Source organism: Leuciscus leuciscus (genome assembly GCF_965113295.1).
Source record: "Leuciscus leuciscus genome assembly, chromosome: 11".
NCBI classification, from domain to species: Eukaryota; Metazoa; Chordata; class Actinopteri; order Cypriniformes; family Leuciscidae; genus Leuciscus; species Leuciscus leuciscus.
The window spans coordinates 22,579,931-22,602,998 of NC_138735.1; the positions used below are offsets into that span (position 1 = coordinate 22,579,931).

Sequence of the window (23,068 nt, forward strand, 5' to 3'; positions counted from 1 at the left end):
AAGGATTTTCTTACCTAAAGCTTTATGCTCACCAGTTATTATTAAAATAGTTCACCATGACCACCAGAGCCAAACAAAACCCCTAACAGGAAGAACAGATAGTTATATTTAGAAAGCCACTCAGGTCTACAGCCACTCATTTCTTGACTGAAGGGTCACCAGAGAACACAAACACACTCACAAAGTGCCTAGGCACATGAATCATCTGTATATGCAATTAAATGCACTTATAAACCCATCAGGTGTAAAACAGTTTATCATAAATTGTATTTATAGATTTTGCAGTGGTGGAAGAGAGTATGATCCTGCAAAAGACCTTAAAGCATGCAATGCAGTGGAGTCTGGTTTTGTTGACGAAATATAAAAAGTGTGGCATAGTTAATGCATCTAATTTAAAACATTGGCAGTTGTTTGGTGCATTTAAATATATATCTGCTGATGCAGAGTATAAAGACATGCCAAGGTCCCTAAAAGGCCAATTATTCATTTTAAAGCGAGAATCCAAAGGGGTTGTATATGCACAGGATTTGGCAGAACAAACAGTGTCTACAAAATCACTTTCTTGAGACACATAGCACACAAACACACCCCCATTTGATTCATCATGACCTTATTGCAGCTGCACTCGAGTGATAGTGAATTCACAAATGACTCCAGTTACCAATTACCTTGATAGATGTTTCTCCAATGTCAAGCATTTGCAATACAATACATAGCATTGTGCTAGACAGAGGAGAAACCAGTGCGACTATGAGGAGAGGGTGTGAGAATGATACGAGAAGCTCTATCATAATCACCCCTCGCTCTTATACTTAATACCCCCTCTGCAACCTGGCCTGATGCTGCCCCATCCCAGCTTTGAGCCAGTAGCTATTCAGGGAGAATGACTGGAACGATGTTCACGAGGGTGGGATGTTTCCTTTTTGCAGTGGATCACACTTACACACAAATACAAGTCTATAAATCAACCTCACCCATCAGAAATCTAGCCAACATCTCTGTGGTTCTAAAACAAATTTTATTGTCCTTTTTAATTTTTTATCTTTGTGCCTTCTTGACATTGTCTGAACAATCTCCCTATGGTTCTTATAGACGGGATTCTCACTGCCAATTCTCTCTCTTTCTCTTTTTTTTTTTTTTTTGGGGCTAGACTGTGTCCTGGCTGTCCTTTTGATAAACTCTGAGTTTCTATTCCTGTCACCTTGGTGATATGTGGCTTCTGGTGGCGACAGACTGAAATCCACAGTGCTGACTAACTCCTGTATTTATCAAGGGATGACTTCAGATCTGCATATCATAATAAACCCCCGGCATGATCCCTCCCGCTTTCTGTGTTCCCATTTAACTAAAGGGAAAGGGCAACTAGCTTGAGGCTGTGTTTACCCCTTGTGGCCCCAAAATGTCTGCCCATCCATTCCCCCCTCCCTTTTAGAGATCTGGTAGAAAACACATGCCTATCTTGTTGAGGCAAAAGGTTTGGAGGCTGCCCACTGGGTGGAGGAGCAATGGTTGACCCTCCCCTTTACAAGTTTACGCATTTGATGCCTGCAGAAGTCATGGACCACATCCCAACAGACGCGGCTGGTGCAGCGGACCTTTTCTTACTGCTGTCTTCTTTACTTTTGATGACTTTTGCAGGAGCAAGACGACCTAGCCACCTCTGCCTCTTTCCCTTCCTTTCTCTCTCTAACTCACCTGTTCTTGACCCTGGTCTTCCTTATCTCTCTCCCTTCTTCTCCTAGTGATGAATTATTTTCTGATGCTCAGCAGCACTCATGGAGAAGGTGTTCTGTCTCGGTACCAGAGCTTGCGTCTGGAGGGTCGAATGTGTGATGTTGTTTTGGAGGCGGAAGGTGTGGAGTTCCCTGCTCACCGCACTTTACTAGCCTGTTCCAGTGACTACTTCTGGTCTATGTTCCAAGACTACACTCTGGAATCCAGTACTCATACTATCAGCTTGCCAGCCCTGTCATCTCTGGGCCTGGAGCAGATACTGGACTTCATCTACACCTCATGGATCTCACTGTCACCCTCCACTTTGGAGGTCACACTGCAGGCTGCCTGCTATCTACAGATCACCCATGCTGTGGATCTTTGTACTCAGTACATCTCAGAGAGCATTGCTCCTGACAATTGCTGCTTTTTTGCGAACATAGCAGCATGCTATGGCCTTTCTGAAGCCTTCAATGACAGCAACTCTTTCATTGCCAGAAACATCTGCAGAATACTTGCAACTGAGGAATACAAGACTGATATAATGGAGTTAAACCTTGATTCTCTGAAAGAGGTGCTTGTTGCTGAGGAGATGCCAGGAGTGAAGGAGACAGAACTTCTACAGCTGGTTTTGGACTGGCTAGAGTGCAACCCACAATCTGCCCTGCAAAGTAATGCATTGATCAGTCGGATCCGATTTGGTTTGGTGCCATCTGAAGAGCTGTCTCAACTTAGTGCACTTAAACCTGCACTACGTACACCCTTCATCCGCAGCGTAGTGCAGAAAGCGCTTAACTACCACCTTCAGGGTCCCTTACAACCTCTACTTCAAAGTGTCCACACCAGCCTAAGATCCATAAGCAACAAGATTCTTCTGATAGGGGGAGGACCAGAAGCAAACAGACCTCAGAATCAGATCCTAACCTACGAACCTCGCAGCAAGAAATTCCAGCCACTTTCAGCATCCCTACCAAATAAGATACAGCACCAGGGAGTATGCGTTGTTGGGAACTTCTTATTTGTACTAGGTGGTGAGGTGGTGCAGGTGGATGAGGAGAACGAGAAGAGTGCTGTGATGACTGTCACTGACCAGGTGTGGCGCTATGACCCACGGTTTGAGCAGTGGGAGGAGATGGAACCACTCTTGCAGAAGAGGGCACAGTTTGCCTGCTGTGTGATGGAAGGTGTTATTTTTGCTATTGGTGGACGGGGCGAGAAGGGTGAGCCTGCTTTGTCATCTGTGGAAAGGTACAATATGAGTGAAGGCTGCTGGCGCAGTGGTGTATCCCTACCAAATTCAGTTCATGGACACGCCTGTGCCACTATTGGAACAGGAATCTACATCTCCGGTGGCATTCATATAAACAACCCAGAGAGCAGCAAAGATGTGTTGTTTTTGAATTCTGTTGAGGGGGATGCCTGGCAGAGATGTTGTAACATGTCCATTGCCAGATTCGGCCACCAGATGGCAACAGTGAGGGGAAGAATTTACACCTTTTTGGGAATGTATGAGCCCTTCTGTGACATTGAACGCTACAATCCTGAGCAAGACCTGTGGACCCGTTTAAAGCCCCTACTGAATGACCGCTTCTGCTATGGTTTGACCGCAACAGGGGGAAGACGTGTGCTTATGTTTGGAGGCAGAAAATGGCAGGAAGGACAGGAGGTGTGTACAACAAACGTGCTGGAGTATGACACAGAATATGATGCGTGGAGGGAAGTGTGTAAATTACCAGGGCCCTTGTGTGGGATTCAGTGTGCCATAATGACTCTTCAAGACCCTCCGGAGACCTAAAAGTCAATTACAAACACCATCCCACATACACACAGACAAACAGATGGCTGTTATGGGGCAGAGAGAGTTGATGGACAAGGGTATTCTTTGTATCATGGATACATGGATTGTAAAGTGGCATGGAAAACAGGAGTCTATTTACCCAGATACAGAAGACCTTGGTGGGGGTAAAATGCTGTCAAGTATGTTTTGCAGCAAGCAGTAAGGAACACCTGAAAGTAGGTCACTATGAATAGGGTAGAGAAAGTCATGACATTGATAGATGAATTGTCATAAAGACTTTGTCCTGAAAAATGGCATAGTTCCTGTATGGACACTGGAGAACTAAAGATTACATTTCAGACCGCTGCACACTCTTGAAAGGCACGAAGAAAGGACAAAAAAACAGAAAAGCAATCTAGATAAGAACAAATGAAAACAGACATAAAGTGTGCACTTGAAGTCCAGTTTGGACAAGATTTGACTATTTGGCACTGTGTGAAGATCAAAGGTGACAGTCATAATGTCTTATGACAGAGGGACAGCTGCCATGAATGCTGGATACAGACTGTAGATAGTTGAAAAGACAGCAGTTAAAATGAAGGAGAGTACACTCACAGATGCTGCGAGAGAAAGCCAAATTAGATCATTGATTTGGAAGGGTACATGGGAATTCGAAGTGGGCAAGGACAAGTGTCAAGACCACTGAGTGTGTGTGGGATGCAGACAAGTCAAATGAGGATGAGGAGATTTTTAGTGAGCAATGATAAACAAAACTGCATAGGCATGTATATCTGACAGCTCAAAAGTCAGGCCCTGCATGGAAATCTAGATTTCCAGTCACAGATAGTATAGTGTGACTAGAAAACCAATATAATTAAGGTGAACTACAAATAGTGAACAGCAGAAATCTTGCAAAACAGTGCGATATACATCAATAGTAGTCACTAGGCTGGATGATATATAAAAAATTCATAATATATTATTTTATAATAGTAGCCTATATATAGATTTGTACATGAAACCATAAAAAAACACAGATGTTTTAATGAAATAATGCATGTTTGTTTTTCCCCTTCAGTAGAAGAGGTTGCAAGTTTGATTCATTTCTGTAAGTTCAAATTGATTCAAATGAATCAGTTCAAAACTAGTAGTAGTAACCATTTCTGTGTTGGCATTTCAAGCAGCACTGAGCATCGAGTCTGTACAATGAATATTGACATTTGTCATGACTATTCTACAATTGATTCAATGCAAATGAGCAGCAAAGAGATAAATGCATTAATAAAAGATTTGACTACTTAAACTTTGACCTAAGACTTAAAAGTTTCTTTAAAGTCTTTTGTACTCATTAACACAAGGGTGCTGGTAATAATAAAGCATATGAGAGAAAAAATTGCATAAGATCTGAGTACGAGCAGCCCAACCTGGTTTGCTGGTTAGATTAGTTTACACCAGATAAGACCAGCAAACAAGTAAAGAAATCAGAATTTCCCATCTGAACTGCCTCTTGTGCCCAAACAAAGGAGACCCATTCTCGACCTAAGACTCAGAGCAAACCCAACAGTTCATCTCCGTTAAATGTGAGTCCATTACCTTCACTGAACAGCCTGGAAACCAGCAAGCTTCTGGAAGAAAAAAAGAATGGCTCTCTGGGAAATTGAAATGGGCCTCCATTTGAACCACCCTCTGGAGAAAGGTGCCTTTACTCATTGCCCGATAGGCTGTCAAGCTCTTAACTCCTCAGGCGATTGGCTTAAGCTTAAATATATTTTGGATTGAATTCCTGACCATAAACAAAGATGGCAGAATCAAGGTTGGAAATGCCAGCCGAGAAACTGCCATTGAGATGAATGTGAACACATAATAGACCTACATAGGTATTTACCAGCCTCAAAGTTTGGGCAGCCTGTCAGGCAATGTTGAGGACACCTTTCTCCAATGTGCATTCTAACTCGCTTCATTTAAAGTATCCAGCATGTTAAAAAAAACACATGTATATACAATAAATACAGCATGATTACATCCATAAAAGTTTATTGACTCTAGGTATAACCACACTTAAATCTGGATAAAGCAATAACTCTTTTTAAATAATGTCATAAATAAAGTAAACTTTACCAGGTTGTACGCTAAACACAACACATAGGAAACTGCACTGCCTAAATTACATGCCCTATTCATAATAAAGACAGGCAGCAGCACAGATATTGATGAACTAGATTGTTGTACGACAACTTTGTTAAAAAATGGGCTGCTAAAGAAACATAACATGTTTTGCACTAAAATAATAATAACTTTGATATATTACTAAAGTAAAATACCAATAGACATCAGTTCTAGTAGCTCTATATCCACTGGTAATCACTTTCTCCAAGAGCTAATGGATTCCCATGATTCCCATGGACACATTAGCACCTGAGTCACTCAATCAAAATCAAGCTAATATAGTCTTAGATTACATATGGAATGAAATGTGCTCCATTATGTCAGTCATACCTGAAATATCAATGTACATCATATAATACACATCTTATCATACAATAAACACTCTTCTGGTCATTCAGTGTTCTTAAAAATCTCACATAAAGCGTCTTTGTGTTTGCTGAGCGCCTGAGAGCGGCCTTTCTGACAGTTGAAACACTGACAATAAATCATTTGGCAGCTTTGGTTTAGAAAAAAAAAACACAAATGTGATTGTAGTGTATCTACAAGCCATGTAGCTTTGAGAGTTTATAAAGATGGACGATCTCCTGAACTTTGACATACATGTAATATCAGGAGTTGAGCTGCTGCTTCTGACAGATGCTGGGTTGAGTTCAGGGCAACAGCTTTTATCGGCGAGTCCCTGGGCTGAGACCAGCGGTGTCGTGGTGACCTTGGCTGTCATAAAAACCTCACTGTTGCTTGACACAAATGTCCCTAAACCCGCGGCAATGCACAGGACGACTGCATGGCAGCTTGTAGAAATGGAAAACTTGAGTCCAAACGGAGGTATACAATACTAAAAAATCCATAAAACTTCAGATTAAGCATAAAAGATGCACAGCACACCTTCTGCACGGGCACACAATCACTTGTTAGGGCTGTCTCTGCTCGCTTAAGGATGCAAATCTTTGCTAGGAGCATCCCGTGTGAATCTGTTTTTGATTTTGAACTCTCATTTGTGCAGAGACACATCATTTCACCTCATATTATCAGGAAACTGTAGTGAAGAGAGAACTTCCACAATTCGACTCAAGTTACAGAGATAATGCTGCTTCTGGATAATGAAGCCTGTGCTATTTTCTACCAATCAAAGCACACACACTTCACCGAATGTTCATCCGTTATCAGAGGCCCAGTTTAGCAAGGTGTTACTCTCGGTCAAGAAGCGTTTACAGCACAGGCGCAGAAATATTCCAGGTTCAAAACAAGCTGAACACTATCTACAGCATTTTTGGCATTCTGTAAATTACTACATTCAATTATTTTGACTCTTTTCTGATTGGGACAAGGCACTGGACCACAATAAATGTTAAAATAATGTTTAAAATATCAAAAACTCATTCATGTTTAAAATATCAAAAACTCATAGGTCCACATTATGCATGTCAACATGAGACTAACATAATAATAATTTTTACTAAATATAATAAGTTATTATTATCATTATGATTAGAGATGCACTGATTTATTTAAACTGGCCAAAACGGATAAGTCAATCATTTCTTCTTCTTCTTCTTTTTTAATACTGTTTTAAATAAATGAATATTCTAAATAAGTAAAAAAATAAATAAAAAAAAACACTTAAAACTGAACTCAGTTCACATACATTTGCATTCAGGCATCACAACATTATATTGTACTACTGAATTAAATATTTAATATTTGCTGATGTGTATCCCACTGATAAAATAAAATAAATACAATTCTAATATGGTACCAATTAGTCTATGCATCCCTAATAATATTAATAATAATAAGGTTTCACAAACAACTACAGCTCAAAATGAAAGAATGGTTTACTAAGCTTGTCTGTGCATACTGTATGACCTTGTCATATCCAGTCTTAACTTTTGACTGTGTGAAGTCTGTGAACATTTACCGTAACTTTTTTTCAAACAAGTGTAAGTACAGCAAAAAGGGTTATTTTACACAGAGACAAATCCACCCTCAGGAATTACCAGAAGATCTGCTCCTAGAAAAGTCTCACAACTTTATAGACATATTTTTGTATGGAAGAATTGATATAAGCACCTTAACAAGAATCCAAGCTGCACATTCCTGCCTGAAAATGTTCTATTGCCTTGTCCCATAGACTTCCATTGTGAGAGCATTACTATGAATCAAAATCACTGACTGTGGTGACCAACACCAAGCCACAGAAGCTGTGAATAGAAATGAACTGATTTTGAACAAGGAATATTTCTTTAAATGCCTTTTCTTGGTATATCCAAAGACCCTGCGGAGATTGTGGTTAGATGAGGTAACCACATTAGTTTTCCATGTTCATGCACACGCACACATCTTCCAACGCAAACGTACAAATGCTATAAGTCGGGGCCAGCCGATGTATAACAGCAGATCATAAATATATAGTATGATACAGTAGAGTATATGGTATGCTAAAGTGGCATATAAACATGGCAGATAACTTGTGTGATGACCGTCTGCGAGTCCACTGTGAGATTTGCTTCAAAATGACAGCCAAACACAGGTACAGCAGCACAACAGAGTGACAGTCAGTGCGTTTAGTGTTCAAAGGCCGCCTCTGACATGCATTTCCTCTCAGAGTTCAGTCCGAGGCGTCCATTTCCATGATCAAGTGCTCTGGTTCCTGTCTAGAGGTGTGCCAGGTTTGTTCTCGGTGCGAGGGCATTGTCTCTCCTCGTCTGAGCCGCTTGGAGGACTCGTAACCATGGCAACCACGTGTGCAGAAGTGGCATACTCTGAAGCCCGTTGGTTGTGAGTTGAGCCATTGAGAGTGCTTTGTTTGTACAGATATTTGTGCCTGCGTAAACAATGTTTTCAAGTATTTAAAAAGCACAAGTAGATTGAGTCTGCGATTGCTGTCAGGATGGGAAAGTACAAGGAAAAGTGAGAAGGGAATTTGTGTTAAAGGACCTTAATCTGGGTAGATGCGGTATCAAATCTGACGTGAATGAAAACGAGACTGTGAGGGATAACAGTACAATATAATTAATAATTATAATATATCTTCATAATCTTTGTGATTATACAATAATCACAGATAGTAAAAGTATAGCTGATACAATATTTTCATGCCCAAAATTTTAATTCTATGCATTTTTTTCTAAATAAATAATAATAATAATAAAAAACTAAAATCAATTGTTTAAAATACACTTTTAATGTGAATTTAGGCATCACAAAATTATAATGTACAATATGAAAAATGGATATTCATTTTGAGATTTAACAGTGTTATTAAATCTTTGAACTTGAACTTTTGGTGAGCATTAGATGATGGCTGATACAATTTGGAATCGTTTAAAAAACGTATATACTAATATATTAGTAAGAAACTAATATATCGTGATCCCTAGAAAATACGTCAACCACATAAACAAAAATAAATAAAAATGGCAGAAAGCTCACAAAGACAGGTAAAGCCCTTTTTCAAATCAAGTGGGGTCAAAACATTAACTATTACTGGCAGATGCCATCTTATTGTGATTCTTAAAAGTTTTCATCAGATATTCTAGAACATAAACACTATTTTTCATAACTGAGCTGATTATAAAATTATCAGCACATAATGTAATATAGCATATAATTATCAGCACATATAATCAGAACATAACTGATTATAAAATTACCCAAAGGCCCAGATTATATGCACAATAAATTAAGACAATTTATTGTGCATAATGGGCCTCTGGGTAATTTTATAATAATTACTAAATAATGTAACTGCATTTTCAAATCATGCATCAGTGCATCATCATATCCCTAAATGTTAATTCTGTACATATATCCCTCACAGCCACATAATTAAAATATCAGATTATTAGTCCGTAAACACCAATTCACCCCATACTTTATCTTGAAGGTCCGTGCAAGTGAGCGACAACTACTTCAAATAATGTGGTGTTATTTTTGTGTCTGAAGTGTGCATCAGACGTGAGTCTCGATGTAGGAGTGCGTGTGCGAGAGGGAGGGCGTGCGGGGGGTGGGTTCAGGCGTGGTGGCAGGGCTGGGCTCAGAGGCAGGGCTGGGCTGACGGTCCCGCTGGGGCTCTCCTGAATACAGCTCCATGTAAACTTTCTTCCATTCCTGGAACTCTGAGGACGTGAGTTTAGGATTGGCCAGCAGCTTGTCAATCAGTGCTACCTCGCCCTCCCTGTCCTATGGGAGTGAAGAAAGAGAGCAGTGGAGGGTGGGCATTACAGATACAGTCTCCTTCATACAGTGGATAGGATGTCATAAAGCACGCCACAGGCGGTTAGTGTAGACGTGAAGCGATGTGGACTCAGCCTAGATGAGCAGAGCGGCACACACACGCAAACACACATAGCATGCTCAGACTTGACTGGAGTCCTCTGGCACTGTGGGGCTTTGTGCCCCCAATTAACCTTCTTTCATTCAAGTCTGAGTGATAAGGGATCCTTATAATACCCACAATGCAACGGAAGGCTCTGCCCCAACATAATTAGGACGGCAAGGGGATTGGGGGTGGGGGTGGGGGGTGCAAAGGCAGAGCCACAGACACACAGCAGAGGCACAGACCGACTGACCCAACCACAGGCAGACCTAATGGCACCAAACCAGATTAATCCACATTGAGAAGCAGGGTTCAGAGCAGGGTTTGGCCATACCAAAGATCATTATCTCATCGAAGATGGTTATCAGCTGGTCAAAATGGTGATTAGCTAGTCTTACGTGGTCATTAACTGGTCTAAGATGGTCCTTAGCTGGTCTAAGATAGTCATTAGCTGGTTTAAGATGGTCATTAGCTGGTCTAAGATGGCCTAAACTGGTCGACATGCTCATAAGATGATCTAAGATGGTCATTAACTGTTTTAAACTGGTCATTAACTGGTCTAAAATGGCCATTAGCTGGTTTACACTGGTCATAAACTGTCATTAGCTAGTTGTGAGTGTCATTAGCTCATCAATAATGATCCATCGTAAATCTTAGGTTTTGGAACCTTTTTTGGTGCTATTGAACAGCTGTTTATTACACCCACAATGCAACGCGAGGCTCTGTCCCAACATAATAAGCACAGCACAGCAGCTGGGGGGTGGGGAGATGGGTCACAGCAGAGCCATGGGTCGACTGACCCAGCAACAGAAGACCCAATTGCACCAAGCAGAGCCAAAACCAGACTAACCCACACAGAGAAGCAGGGTTCAGAGCAGAGTTTGGCCATACCCTCCTCCCACACCAGACAGAGAACTCCGTCTAACATGGATGGGATTCTGGGATAGCAGTTTGGCTTAGTAAACTGTATAAAAATGAAAAAAAGAAATAAAATAAAAAAAATCCTGCTGTCCCCAGAACCCCACAGACATCAGACAGATGGAGAGGGACGGACGGACAGACGCGACAGATGAAACAAACAGGCACACATGGTTTCAGTGGGACCCATGCGGCAGCAGAGGTCAGATACCTTTAGCGTGCTCTGCAGGATGCGGAGATGATGCAGTTTGTCATTTAGCTGTGGATCGTTGCAACGCCGAATGAAAAGGTGTTTGTACTCCAGACGGGTGGAAAGGCGGTGCTCACCAATGGGCGACAGGCTGGCACGCTCCAGCGCCCGATACAAATCACCGAGCGAATCCGCCTGCCGATGGCACTCCGGCTCCCCGCCTGTGGGGGGCGCCACAGAAAGCCAGGGTTAAAGAGGGGTGGCTCCACCAGTAAAGAGTTAGCTATTCAACATGATTAGCTGGTTCAAGCTGTCAACCATGGTCAAGATGGTTATTAGCTAGTTAACATGGTGATTAGCTGGTTCAAGCTGTCAACCATGGTCAAAATGGTCATTATTTAGTAATGTCATTTGGACATTAACTCATCTACATTGGTGAGTTAACATGGTGATTATTTGTTTGTCTAAGATGAAAATTTCATTAGCTGGTCTAAGCTAGTCATTAGTTGCTTTAAGATGGTCATAGCTGGTTTGAGCTGTTCATTAGGTCTAAGATGGTCATTAGCTGACCATAAGCTGGTTTAAACTTGTCATTGACTGGTCTAAGATGGCCATTATCCAGTTTAAACTGGCCATTCACTGGTCTAAAATCCATCTTAGATTTTTTTTTCTGCTATCGACCAATTCGGACCAGCTAATAACCAGTTTAGAAGTGCTAGTAAACAGTTACTAGATGATCAAAAATGGGTTTGATGATCAAAGATGAGATTTGTATCATAGTGGCTGGTCAACCAGCTAATGGTCAGTATAAACCAGCTAGAAACCATCCACCAAAAAACAACAGCATATAACATGCAAAATGGCAAAACTACAGAATCACATTTTGCTGAAATCACAATGCTGAAAAAGGGGTTTTGGGATGGCAGAAACCCAATAATGGACAGTAAGACAAGAAGACAGATTTCAGCACTGTTCATGACATGTTCAATATGACATGACATGGTCATTTCATCAACACAGAGAAAAACTCAGGTTTGGCAATCAATCACTCTGCCGAGCAGTTGGCATGTTGCTTGTTTCTTTGATGTTTCTGTCTGCGTGTGACTGTATGCTGGTGCTCATGTGTTAGTCCGGAAATAAGTTGAATCACTCAAGTCCTGTTGTTGGAGTGTTTGTGTAGGTAAAGCATGTGGGCCATGGACAGTATCTAGTGCTGGGTGTTATTGGCAGATATTACATGCGTTTCTTATGATCAGCCTTCACGAACTCACAGTGTACAGTGTGTGGGCGAGTATATACCCACTATTCTGAACAACCACAAGAGGGCAGCAGTCCCACACAGCTCCTCCCAGCATATGCTGCAGATGCAGGGTATATTTGCATGTCGCATTTAGCAAGGGAATAGTTCAAATAAATACAATATAAGGAGGTCAGTTTAGTAGTTTAAAAAAAAAAAAAAAAAAATCTAAATGATTATTAATTTAAGCATTTTCCATTTACGCACCAAAGACCCCAATGACTGTGGGAAGAATATTATGTTTTTTTGTTTGTTATGTATGAATTTTAGCTTTTATTGATATAATAACAAACCTAACCGATACGGACTCTACTACCTGTCAGGCCACGTTTTGAACCTCTTTATTATATTTCTAACTATTTTTATTGGTTGTTTATCATTTTGTGTGCAAGTTATTGCTGGCAAGCCCTGCTTTTGTTAAATTCCTGCAATAATTGGAAAGAAAAAGCATTTTAACGACCGCTTGGTTAGCTATGTGATGATGAATTACAATAACAACGACTCAACCTGGGGTAGATCAATAAAGTTTTAAAGCTCTTTGTGATCCTTTCGTAACTTGTTAAATGGCACAGAACTCTCTAGTAGTGCAGAAAAACTTTCCAGTTGCTGGGAAACATGTGATTGAGAGTCACGATCAATAGGCCATGCCTCTCTTTTCTCTTCAGTATGTAGTACAGCACGCATGGACTCCGTGGATGACTAACATATGCCCCCAACTCCTCCAGAGAGAGATAGAGTGATATAAAAGACACAGATAAGAGGGAGACTCATTAAAAGCCACTGGGATTATATATAGACTGCTGCAGGAGATCCGTCTGAGATGACGAAAAAGGGGAATATTAGAAGAGAAAGTTAGACAGGGCACTGCGAAAGGGGGCAGACGGGGAAGTGAGACAGGCAGATCGGTGGTGAGGGAGGAGATGGGCAGTGAGATGGGGAAAATAGATGGTGAGATGGCAATGAGCCATGAGGCGATAGACTGCGAGACGAGGGGAAGATGAAAAGTAATACGGCGAGATAAACAGAGTGGTAATCCAACAGCAAGTGAGAGGCTTCCTGGGAGGTTTGTGGAGAGAAATGTGTCAATCTGGACACCAGGCCAAAATGGGACAGAATTAATAGCCCATTCAGAATTTATTGTTACGGTTTAAGCATCATCAATGAGATAGAGCATTTCAGACATTAAAAAAGTAAAAGAGGTGGCCATGTTTAAAAAAGTAGTTACATTTATTAATAAGAATCTGAATAAACAATTATTCCTCCAAGTAATAATAGTTCATTAGCATTCAACAGAGGGTCCCCAAACTTTTGTCAGCCAAAACTTTTTGACGTAAAACAATTTACTTGAAGTACCCCCTGATATTTTAAGTTATAATTTAAATAATTTAACATATTTGCATGTTTACAGTTCTCTGATGACAGTTAATGGTCACATGACAAGCAGATAAACAAATAAAATATTTATTTTGTATATTGTTTGTAGTAAGTATTTTATTTAAATTGTTTTTATTTAAAAAATATTTATTGCAATTTTTGGTCAGACCTTATATTAGGTGTCTTTATAAGGTGACTATATAGGTGACCTCTTTTTCATGCAATTGCGAGTTTATATCCCGCGATTCTTTTTGTAGAATTGTGAGATCTAAACTCGCAATTTCGAGTTTCAGCTCACAAAAAAAAAACTTTGTTGTATTATTTTAATTTAATACTGTGAAGCTGCTTTGATACAATCTGTATTGTGAAAAGCGCTATACAAATAAACTTGACTTGACTTGACAATTCTGACATTTTCTTACAATTGTGAGTTTATAACACTCACAAAGAAACATAAAAAATGCACTCATTGTGTTCATGTTGTATTGTAAAACAGTTTTGCTGCTATTGAGATATGGGTGAGGTTGTAATTACATTGAGGTAATTATAATAATATAAGTACAACATTGAAACATGCATGTACACAATAAGTGCACTGTATCAAATGATTAATTTATAAATGTTAGTACATAGTAGTTAAAGACACCTAATATAAAGTGGGACCTCATTTTCAATTGCAATTTTTTTTTCTTCATTGATTTAATCAATTATTAGCTTTTCTTCAACTCACAAACCCCCTGGAGTTCCCTCACGAACCCCAGTTTGGGAAACCCTTAGTTTAATCTGAACAGATTTTGGGGGAAATATTATGTTAAACAAAAATGTAATATTATTTACATTTTTTAATTAATATTAAATGAAAAATGTATATGAATACATTAATAAGTTATAGTACAAATAATAGATGTTCCTGAGAAAAAAAATTATAGTTAAGAAGATAAAGTTCTTCTAAATGTATTATTGTCCCTCAAGGGAACTGCAGTCCGTAGTTTGACCTCTTTGTCGCCATCTCTGTTCGAAATCTGCAATTGCAGTTATTCGCGGAATTATCAACTTGACGTGGGTCGTATCTCGGCACGGCACAGTGTGGATGAATCCAGTGTTTTTCTGTAGCCACTCCGAAGTCCAAAGTCCGAAGTGTTTTGCATTTTCAACAGGTGAATCTCTAGTTGTCACTTGTGATTGTCGTTTGAACCTTTCTGGATCCGCCCAGGCGCACTGGAAGCTGTTTCATGCGAGGGGGGCTGGGGGCTGGTTTGGAAAATATGTGACGTCATTATGTTGTGGCTGACGACAAGACATGAAATTTCTCTGTACTGTATATGTGTTGTAGCCATTAAAGAAAACATTTAGTTTCATATTTATGTTTAAATATTATAGGCTAATGTTATTTTTTTATTTAATCAATGTTGATTATGAAGCATGCAGCATGAGAAAGATAAAGATATATCATGAGATGCGCAATATGACTGGAGACATGCAAGACATGATTTTGACCACTTCATTGAGTTTTGTTTTGTAGAAAGACTATTTTTAAAAGATTTTCTTTTTGTATAAATTGTATCATAATTTTGATCAATGTTTTATAAACCAATTGCCTGTATTTAATAAATAACAAGCAAATATATAGCAGACAATGTAATAAGGCGCCGGCACAATCACTTGCATTGCACATGAATAAACAGTTAAATGTCTCCTTGCTATTTTTGACACATTCATACTTTTGCCGGTTCTTTGTGGCAATCTTTATGCGTGCGGCCGTGCGCTTGAGTGCGGCTATATATGTACACGCTCATTATCCTGTATATAGCCTATTTAAGTAATACAATTTATAAAGGGGGATTTGTCCACTAATGGCTTAAATAAACAACTACTAGTCGACTAGAAAAAAACTTTAGTCGGAGGCAGCCCTTATTCCACATATTTTCGAACAGGCCATTCTGGGTTGAGCGAGCGACCCTGAGCGGAATTAGCGAGGGAGCGGAATATTCAGAAATGCGCTCTCCGCTCACGTGCTCTGATCGGAACAAAGCATGACAAATTCAAACTTTATTTCATTTTCTCCGTAGCTTGAACACTCACTACATTAGGCATAAGAGAGTTAGTTAACGCTGTCCATTTATTTATTTTTATTTCACGTTTTTAAAGTACAATATTATGTTAGTCCACAGCCCCCCACAGCCCCCCCCCCCCCTTCCCGCGCTACTGGATCCGCCATCAAATTGAGAAAAGGCTATAAATCTCCACCTCCAACATCCTCACAAGCAATATAGCCTACTAGCCGAGACTCCTTCTTTATGTGTACAGATGTGACGTAATGACGCAAAGACATGCACGAATTTCCCGCGGAAATCCACCAGTACCACTGAAATTAAAAATATTATTACAAGCTTACCGTTTTGAATCGAGCTAAGGCAAGCAGATAGTTTTGAAGTTATGTATTTGCTCAAAAATTTATTTTGGATAATTTTTAACCCCAAAAAAGTTACGGACTGCAGCTTTAAATGTTTAAAATGAAATTTTTATTTTTTGAGTATCATGGTGTCTGTTTTTGATATTCTTTTTAATCAAATGTAATCATATATAACCTCAAGAGGACAGGCTTACAGAAATGGAAGATAAAGACTAACTGTTGTTGTAAATCAAAATCAAGTTAGGTAAAGTAAAGTGAAATGGGCCAGGAGCTTGTGTCAGAACCACACCAATACGGCAGGTTTAAAATGAGTTTCATGGGAAAGAGCATGCAGCTATTTCTAGAAGAAGATACCTGCATGTGCATGTGTGTATGTAAGAAACGAGTGGACAGATCTCAGTGGGGAACCTCACAGCACAGCTAAAAAAATCCTGCAACTCAGGCACTGTTTATGCTTCATACAGCACCAACACACACTCAGACAGAGAAAGAGGAAGATACAGAAGCCAAGAAAACAAGGGAAGAGATACAGACGTAAAAAGAGCCACAAATCCATGCGCATGTCCGTCTCTGAGTGCACTGCTCTTAACAATTTAATATTGAAGCACTCAAATTCACACATGCACTAAAATAACTCTGCTGTGCCTGCTGTTCTCATAATCAGAGGGGCTATTAAAATCGAATATAATTGTGGTAAAGAGGTTTTAGTGGGCTGATTTGAGCCGACCTGGTTTATTTTCTTTCAAGCACAGCTTCACACATTGCAAAATTATAACAAATGGAAGATTCAGCACTACCTTTGCATAAGCATGAATTTTTAATGTTACTCATTTGAATTCATAAACTGACAGTCCTAATTGAAATAAATTCACAAAATAATAACAAAAATAAAGTCAATTATAATAAATAAAAAATATAAACACAAAATGTATATATATATATATATATATATATATAATTTTGTATGTATTATTATTATTTATTTATTTATTTATTTCAATTAGGGCTGTCAATTTGAGATTTTAAAATATTTTAATTTAGGTATATTACTTGGGAATATACATACAGTATACACACACACATATATATAGGACTGTCAATTATAACAATTAATTTAATTATGGAATTAATGGGTCAGGGAATAAAAAAAAAATTATAAAAAAAATAATAATAATAAAAAATAAAAATTCATCTTAAAAATGTATTTTTATATAATCAACAAATTTATAATACACATTATTTTATTACAAATATGTTGACCCACCGTTATTGATGCAGTTAGAACGGCTGAGCTCCCTGCGGCTGGGGTCCCGCTGTTCTGCCAAAGTGGCAGAGGGTGTGAGGAGGGCATGCAGGCCGCTATCCCGAGGCAAGGTGAAGCTGCGGGGTTTCCCGACTATGTTAGCAGGGTCTCTGAGCCTCTCCCCTTCAAGCATGGGGAAGGGACCGTAATGTTCCTGCATCAGTGTGCGTTGGGCAGGCAGAGTGGATTGGCGGCGATATTCTGGAGACAGACCTGCCCCCGGCTCACAGAACACAGCATCTTCTAGGGGCAGGGTCTGCAGGTAGTGGAGGCCCGAGCTGGTCAGAGGGGTTTCAATCAGGTCCTGCCATGAACGGCGCTGGCTGGCGGACTTCCGTGCAGGGGAACCTCCACCGCTGCTGCTGCCCCCTTGAGGTTCGGAGCGGTACTCCTCATAAGAGGAGCGAGACTGTGAAGTTTCTGTGGATGAGAGGCGGCCGTGCTTTGGTTCTAGGTAAGGACTGGCAACACTCACCGGATTCTGGGTCAGAGAAAAAGAAAAAAAGACAGAAAAGAATAAGGTGAACGTTAGGTTAAACTCAAGTATTTTAACAACATTTTTGTAGGAAGCTTTTAAACAATATCACTCTCATTCAAAAGGAAAAGCAAAGAAAAAACGTGACCAAAATGACTTTATAACTACAATTTAATTTAATGCTCATCATGAAACTATATTTTCAAAGGAATAAAGCATTCATGAATTTAAAATTCACAAGGCTTACAAATCATGAATGAGCATGACACTTTTGCTCATTCTGTACGTCTCAAAAGGCAATAAAGTGTGCTAATGAAGAAACTCAAAATATAGGCCAGGCACCTGAATAGCCACTCTCATCTAAGACAGGCAGATGAATAATGAACAGAGAGATCTCTGGTTTCTGCGAAAAGTGCCGAATATAGAAAAATGGAGGAACAGGGGACAGAGGTGTGGAGGGAGAACCTGACGCTGTGTTAGTGTGAAATTAGGCTCTAAATATTGACCAACTGCTCTTCCTGGTTTCATCCAATTGGCAAAATAACAGGTTTATAGACCAATAGACAGATAGATAAAGTAAATGCTGTTTTGTAATGTGGTGAAAAACAACCAGACAACTCTGGAGGTCTCTCGGTTAACAATGTCAAAGTCCCCTTATTCGTTTATCTCTGGGAACAATGTGTGTGTGTAGAAGGACTGGAGGGGGCCTTGCGGAAGGAAAAAGAAAAACGTTTAATTCAAGTTTCTTTGTTTGCTCTTAAATAAAGGCATTGCTGCTGTGTGTGGCCTCTAGCTGACCTGCCCTGCAGTACTGCACTGAAAATACACAAAAAACAGTGACTGTGCACACAAATGTAACCACATACATTCAGGAACGCGTAGACATCATATACTATAATCCATTCAATTTATAAAATAGGACTGTTCAACAATATCCCTTGAGCATGTTCCTGACAGATCTCGTGAGACTCGCCAAAAAGGAAATAAATATCTCATACTGTCTATCAAAAGCACCGAGTAAATGACAGTACAGTGACTCACAAAGACTGAGAGATAAGTAGAGACGGACAGATAAGACTCAATCTCCTCACATCTCAACAGTGGGCTTAGAGTTGAGGTGGTCTGACTCATTCGCACACACACACAGTCACTCAGTGACGTGGTAAGGCCAGGTCTGGGGGACGGCACTACAAAACAGCTCTTTTACCAATGCCAAATGTCAAGCATTATGAGTCTGTGCTATTGTGTGGGATTACACAATGAGAGGGAGCTGGTATATCTGTGTGCATGCTGGATGCTGACTCACTGAGGGTGGCCGAGGGTACGTGTCATAAGGGGGTGGTGGGCTGTCTTGCTTGGGCGTCGAGGGCGTCTCATTGTCTTCGTGTTCACTTTCACTCCAGTAGTCTGCTTAGAGAGAGAGAGAGAGAGGGGCATGCAGGCAGTCATTAGCTTGTTGCAAAACATTTCCATAAAGTAAACAATAATTAAATTAAAGCCTCAGAGATCATGTGGGGCACAAAGACAGATGCAGGACCTACAGTAAAACATCTTACAGAACAGTTCCAAGGCGTTCACTGTCTAGAACCTATCCTGAGATGTGATGTCGAAGGCAGGAGAGAGGAAAAACTAGGCCATTTTAAGCTTTTAAGAGCTGTCTGAAGAAAAAAAACTTAATGAAATATTAGTGGCTAATTTTGAATTAACAAAGGAGAAAGATGTTTTTAAGGACAGTCTCTACCAGCAGGTGGTAACCAACTAACCAGCCAAACTTTGACCCCCTTTGGTTGTGCATGTCGACTTGTTGTGAATCACTACAATTTACCTAAAACTCACTTGCTTTCTCTTTCTGTCTGTCTTTTTCCATTGTGCAATTTTTACTCCTGTGAGGTGTATTTAGGAAACCCTTTAAAGTCAAATATTTTTCTTGTACATTTTTATTCAAAATGTCATACCTCAATCTTCCAGTGACAACGCCAAACATTATGCAAGTGTTCTCTAATCATTTTGCCAGCTTAAACCCAGTCCCTCCAGAGGCTTGCCTTCATTTTTGAGTGCAATGCCTACATCTCAAATCCAATTAATGGACGATGCATAAAACCAAGTCTCCGTCCAACATTTTTTTTTTCCTTGATAATCTTTTACTCTCGTATGTACGTCACAATATGGAAGAAAAGATCTGTCAATACTTCAGTTTCATTGCGACTTTAAGATAATGAACTAAGCTTAATGTTAATGATTACATGCAAACAGTATGCAACAAGGGGGGGTCTATGGTTTCAAAACACATTTAGGACACAGTTGTGTTACCTATACTGACAACCTGTCCTTCTTCTACAAAAAAGTACGAACTTCTGCATCATCAGTAAAGCCTTTAGAGCAGGGCTAGGCAACTCTGGCCCTCTAGATCCACTTCCCTTCAGTGTTTAGCTCCATCTTTGATCAAACTCACCTGACTGTAGCTTTCTAGTAACCCATGATTAGCTTGTTCAAGTGCATTTTTTTCTATTATACGTTTCTATGGCACCACTATCAACGCCTAAATTAATCTGCAGCAGTCAGGTGGTATAGCAGTCACATGGTACAAGTAGGAGCTCTCAGACAATTCCCATCTTACAAGCTGTAATTACGAGCTCTACGAGGACATGAACGCTTTTTACAAGTTGAAATCGCATAATTGCGGTAATTATGACATGGTGTGAATGGACCTAAACTCTGCAGGAAAGTGGATCTCGAGGGCCAGATTTGCCCAAACCTTTCTTTAGAGTGCAATAAAAGTATGCAAGTTTTCCACGTCATTTGGCTGCATTACCCAAAAGCATATTACATCCAAGTAGATCATAGAAATCATAGCCACCAATGGTCTCTACGATCTCCTCAGGCTTGCAATGCTTTTGGGAAGTGTAGCTCTGATTAGGCCCTCTCTGAATTTTGGTTGGCCCCTACCACCGATTTGCTCCACTATTCTCTTTTACATTTATACATCTGGGAGACGCTTATATTGAAAGCGACTTACTTTGCATTCAAGGTTCATATTTCCTGGGAATCGAACCTTCAAAACCCATAACCTTCCTACAACGAGTATTCTCACCCTGTTCCTGACGGATTCGCTCTCTTTCTGCAAAGCCAGCTGCCGCCATGTTGAGACGACTCAACCATCTGTTCATATCATCCACGCCGTCCGCTGCGAAGTAGAAGCTTTTGATTTTGGGATGGCATGCTTTAAACGCACTGCGAAAGAAGCAAAGATTCAATAAGAATTTGTCAAGCATCATCACATTACTCAAAAGTTCGTAAAGGTACTCACTATTTTTTGCGACATTCACTGGCTCTGTCGATCTTGAACTCCGGGAGGCTGACAAACCCTTCGGCCTTCTCATCCTAAAAGGTGGAGAAAAAAAGAGAGAGAGGATTGTGCGGACGCTTCACCCCACTTACACTCTTCTGTAATGTCATTAGGTCCTCATTAGGAGTTACATCTCCTAATTCTCTCCTTTCTTTTCTCTCTCTTTTGGTTCATTCCATTACTTTTTCCCCAGCATTAAATTGCAGCAGCACTGCTGACAGGAGCTCTGCATAAATAAATGAAAAGCATAAATTGTTGCGGCTCTCTGTAAGCCTGTCTGTGTTTACAAAATCCACACAGAAGAAGATCATCAATTATAGCAAAGCCGGACTATGTTGTAGCATTCTCAGTGGACCAAAACCCGGCCGAGAGGAACCCTCCCCTCCCCCATCCTTCCTCCGAAACCCCCAGAACAGCAGCCGTATCCCAGGCCCAGGCTGTGATAAAAAGCGAAGACGCGAGGAGTAATTAATCAAAAGGGGAGTGTTTGTTCGGAGAAGTTCCTTATCTTCATTACAGAAACGCCATGTGTAGAAGAACAGTTTTGTTAGGGTAGATGAGCATTAATCTTATTCCACACAAGAGGGTAAAGCCGCACCAATTAAAGTCTCATCTCTTGATCGATACAGTTTCTGCTGAGCTGGTGGATACGAGAAACAACAAAGATAACTGTATTGGCCCAACACACTCACCTCCTCGTTCATGTACCAGTACAAGCAGGCGCCCTTCAAAACAAACCAGTACTTCTTCCATTTCTGTGAGAAATAGCTCTTAGCATCCTTCTTCTTCCACAGCCAGCCCTCACAATCTCCACGGCCCAGGTCCTTACAGGAGATTCGTCTCTTACTGATGGAGGACAGCGGAGCTGCTGGATGCAATAGAAGAACACAGTATGTGTTAATAAATGTTACAGAATGGATAGTTCAGACTTCAATTCTGATTGGATGAGGCTGTTGTATAACAGCATCATCAATTAATTTCTATATTAAAGGTATAGCCCATCCAAAATTCTGGCATAATTTCTTTATTGTCATGTTGTTTAAAAATAGTATGACTTTCTTTCTTTTGTAGACCACAAAAAGACAACTGCAGGATGTCCATGGTGCTCTTTTCCTTCCAATGAAAGTGAATGGTGACCAGTGAACACCACAAAATAAAAAAAATAAAAAAGCATCATAAATGTAATCTATTTAGCTTGTGCACAATACTTTTGAAGCTGTATGATAACTTTGTGTGAGAAAAAGGCCAAAATTATGAAAATCTTCCCCATCCGCTATGGCTCTCAAATCTCATTCAGCGTTTTGATTAATATGCACATTTTTAAACTTGCCATGTCATGTCTGATTATGAGGCACATGAGAAGCAATGATGTTTGGCATGTCACGTCTTTATGCACCATATTTGTAATTGAGATTTGAAATCTTTGATTCAAAAATAGATTAAAATGATCAGTAAATAACAACTTGAGTTTTGGTCTTTTACTCACACAAATTGCTTCATTAGACTTGGAATATCATATGGCTTCAGAAAAATTGAAATATAACATTAGTACAGGCGTATATAACTTATGCTAGTTTTTATCTTTTTTGGGGGACAATATTACCTTTCATAGTACAGAAAACAGGCAGTGTAAGCATCTCATTTTGTGTTTTACAGAAGAAAGGACGTTTCATTTCTGGGTGAATGGTTCCTTTAATATAACACATATTGCTTTGCAGCAATCAACCACCTCTTCTATGTGCTATGGGTTGGAACATCTCTTACGCATAGCAAAATGA

General features: G+C 40.0%; 2 protein-coding genes across 11 annotated transcripts in view; one reads left to right on the plus strand and one right to left on the minus strand.

The window, feature by feature from the left end:
- The first annotated feature begins 1,154 nt into the window (after nucleotides 1-1,154).
- Nucleotides 1,155-3,900, plus strand: klhl34 (kelch-like family member 34). Its single transcript, XM_082183353.1, has one exon. The coding sequence runs from the start codon at nucleotides 1,745-1,747 to the stop codon at nucleotides 3,506-3,508; it is 1,764 nt and encodes a 587-aa protein (XP_082039479.1). The 5' UTR covers nucleotides 1,155-1,744; the 3' UTR covers nucleotides 3,509-3,900.
- A 140-nt stretch (nucleotides 3,901-4,040) lies between these two features.
- Nucleotides 4,041-23,068, minus strand: part of cnksr2a (connector enhancer of kinase suppressor of Ras 2a) — an 84,967-nt gene continuing 65,939 nt past the window's right edge. For 5 of the 10 annotated variants that reach the window (XM_082183343.1, XM_082183346.1, XM_082183338.1 and 2 more), the window contains 7 exons: nucleotides 21,983-22,158; nucleotides 21,252-21,325; nucleotides 21,036-21,175; nucleotides 19,251-19,351; nucleotides 17,431-17,950; nucleotides 11,104-11,303; nucleotides 4,041-9,838 (listed from right to left, as the gene is read on the minus strand). In XM_082183343.1, coding sequence (XP_082039469.1) covers nucleotides 9,608-9,838; nucleotides 11,104-11,303; nucleotides 17,431-17,950; nucleotides 19,251-19,351; nucleotides 21,036-21,175; nucleotides 21,252-21,325; nucleotides 21,983-22,158 — 1,442 coding nt within the window. In that variant the 3' untranslated portion in view covers nucleotides 4,041-9,607. The remainder of the gene's footprint in view (nucleotides 9,839-11,103; nucleotides 11,304-17,430; nucleotides 17,951-19,250; nucleotides 19,352-21,035; nucleotides 21,176-21,251; nucleotides 21,326-21,982; nucleotides 22,159-23,068) is intronic. The other 5 variants (XM_082183341.1, XM_082183345.1, XM_082183342.1 and 2 more) reach the window with 3 other exon arrangements.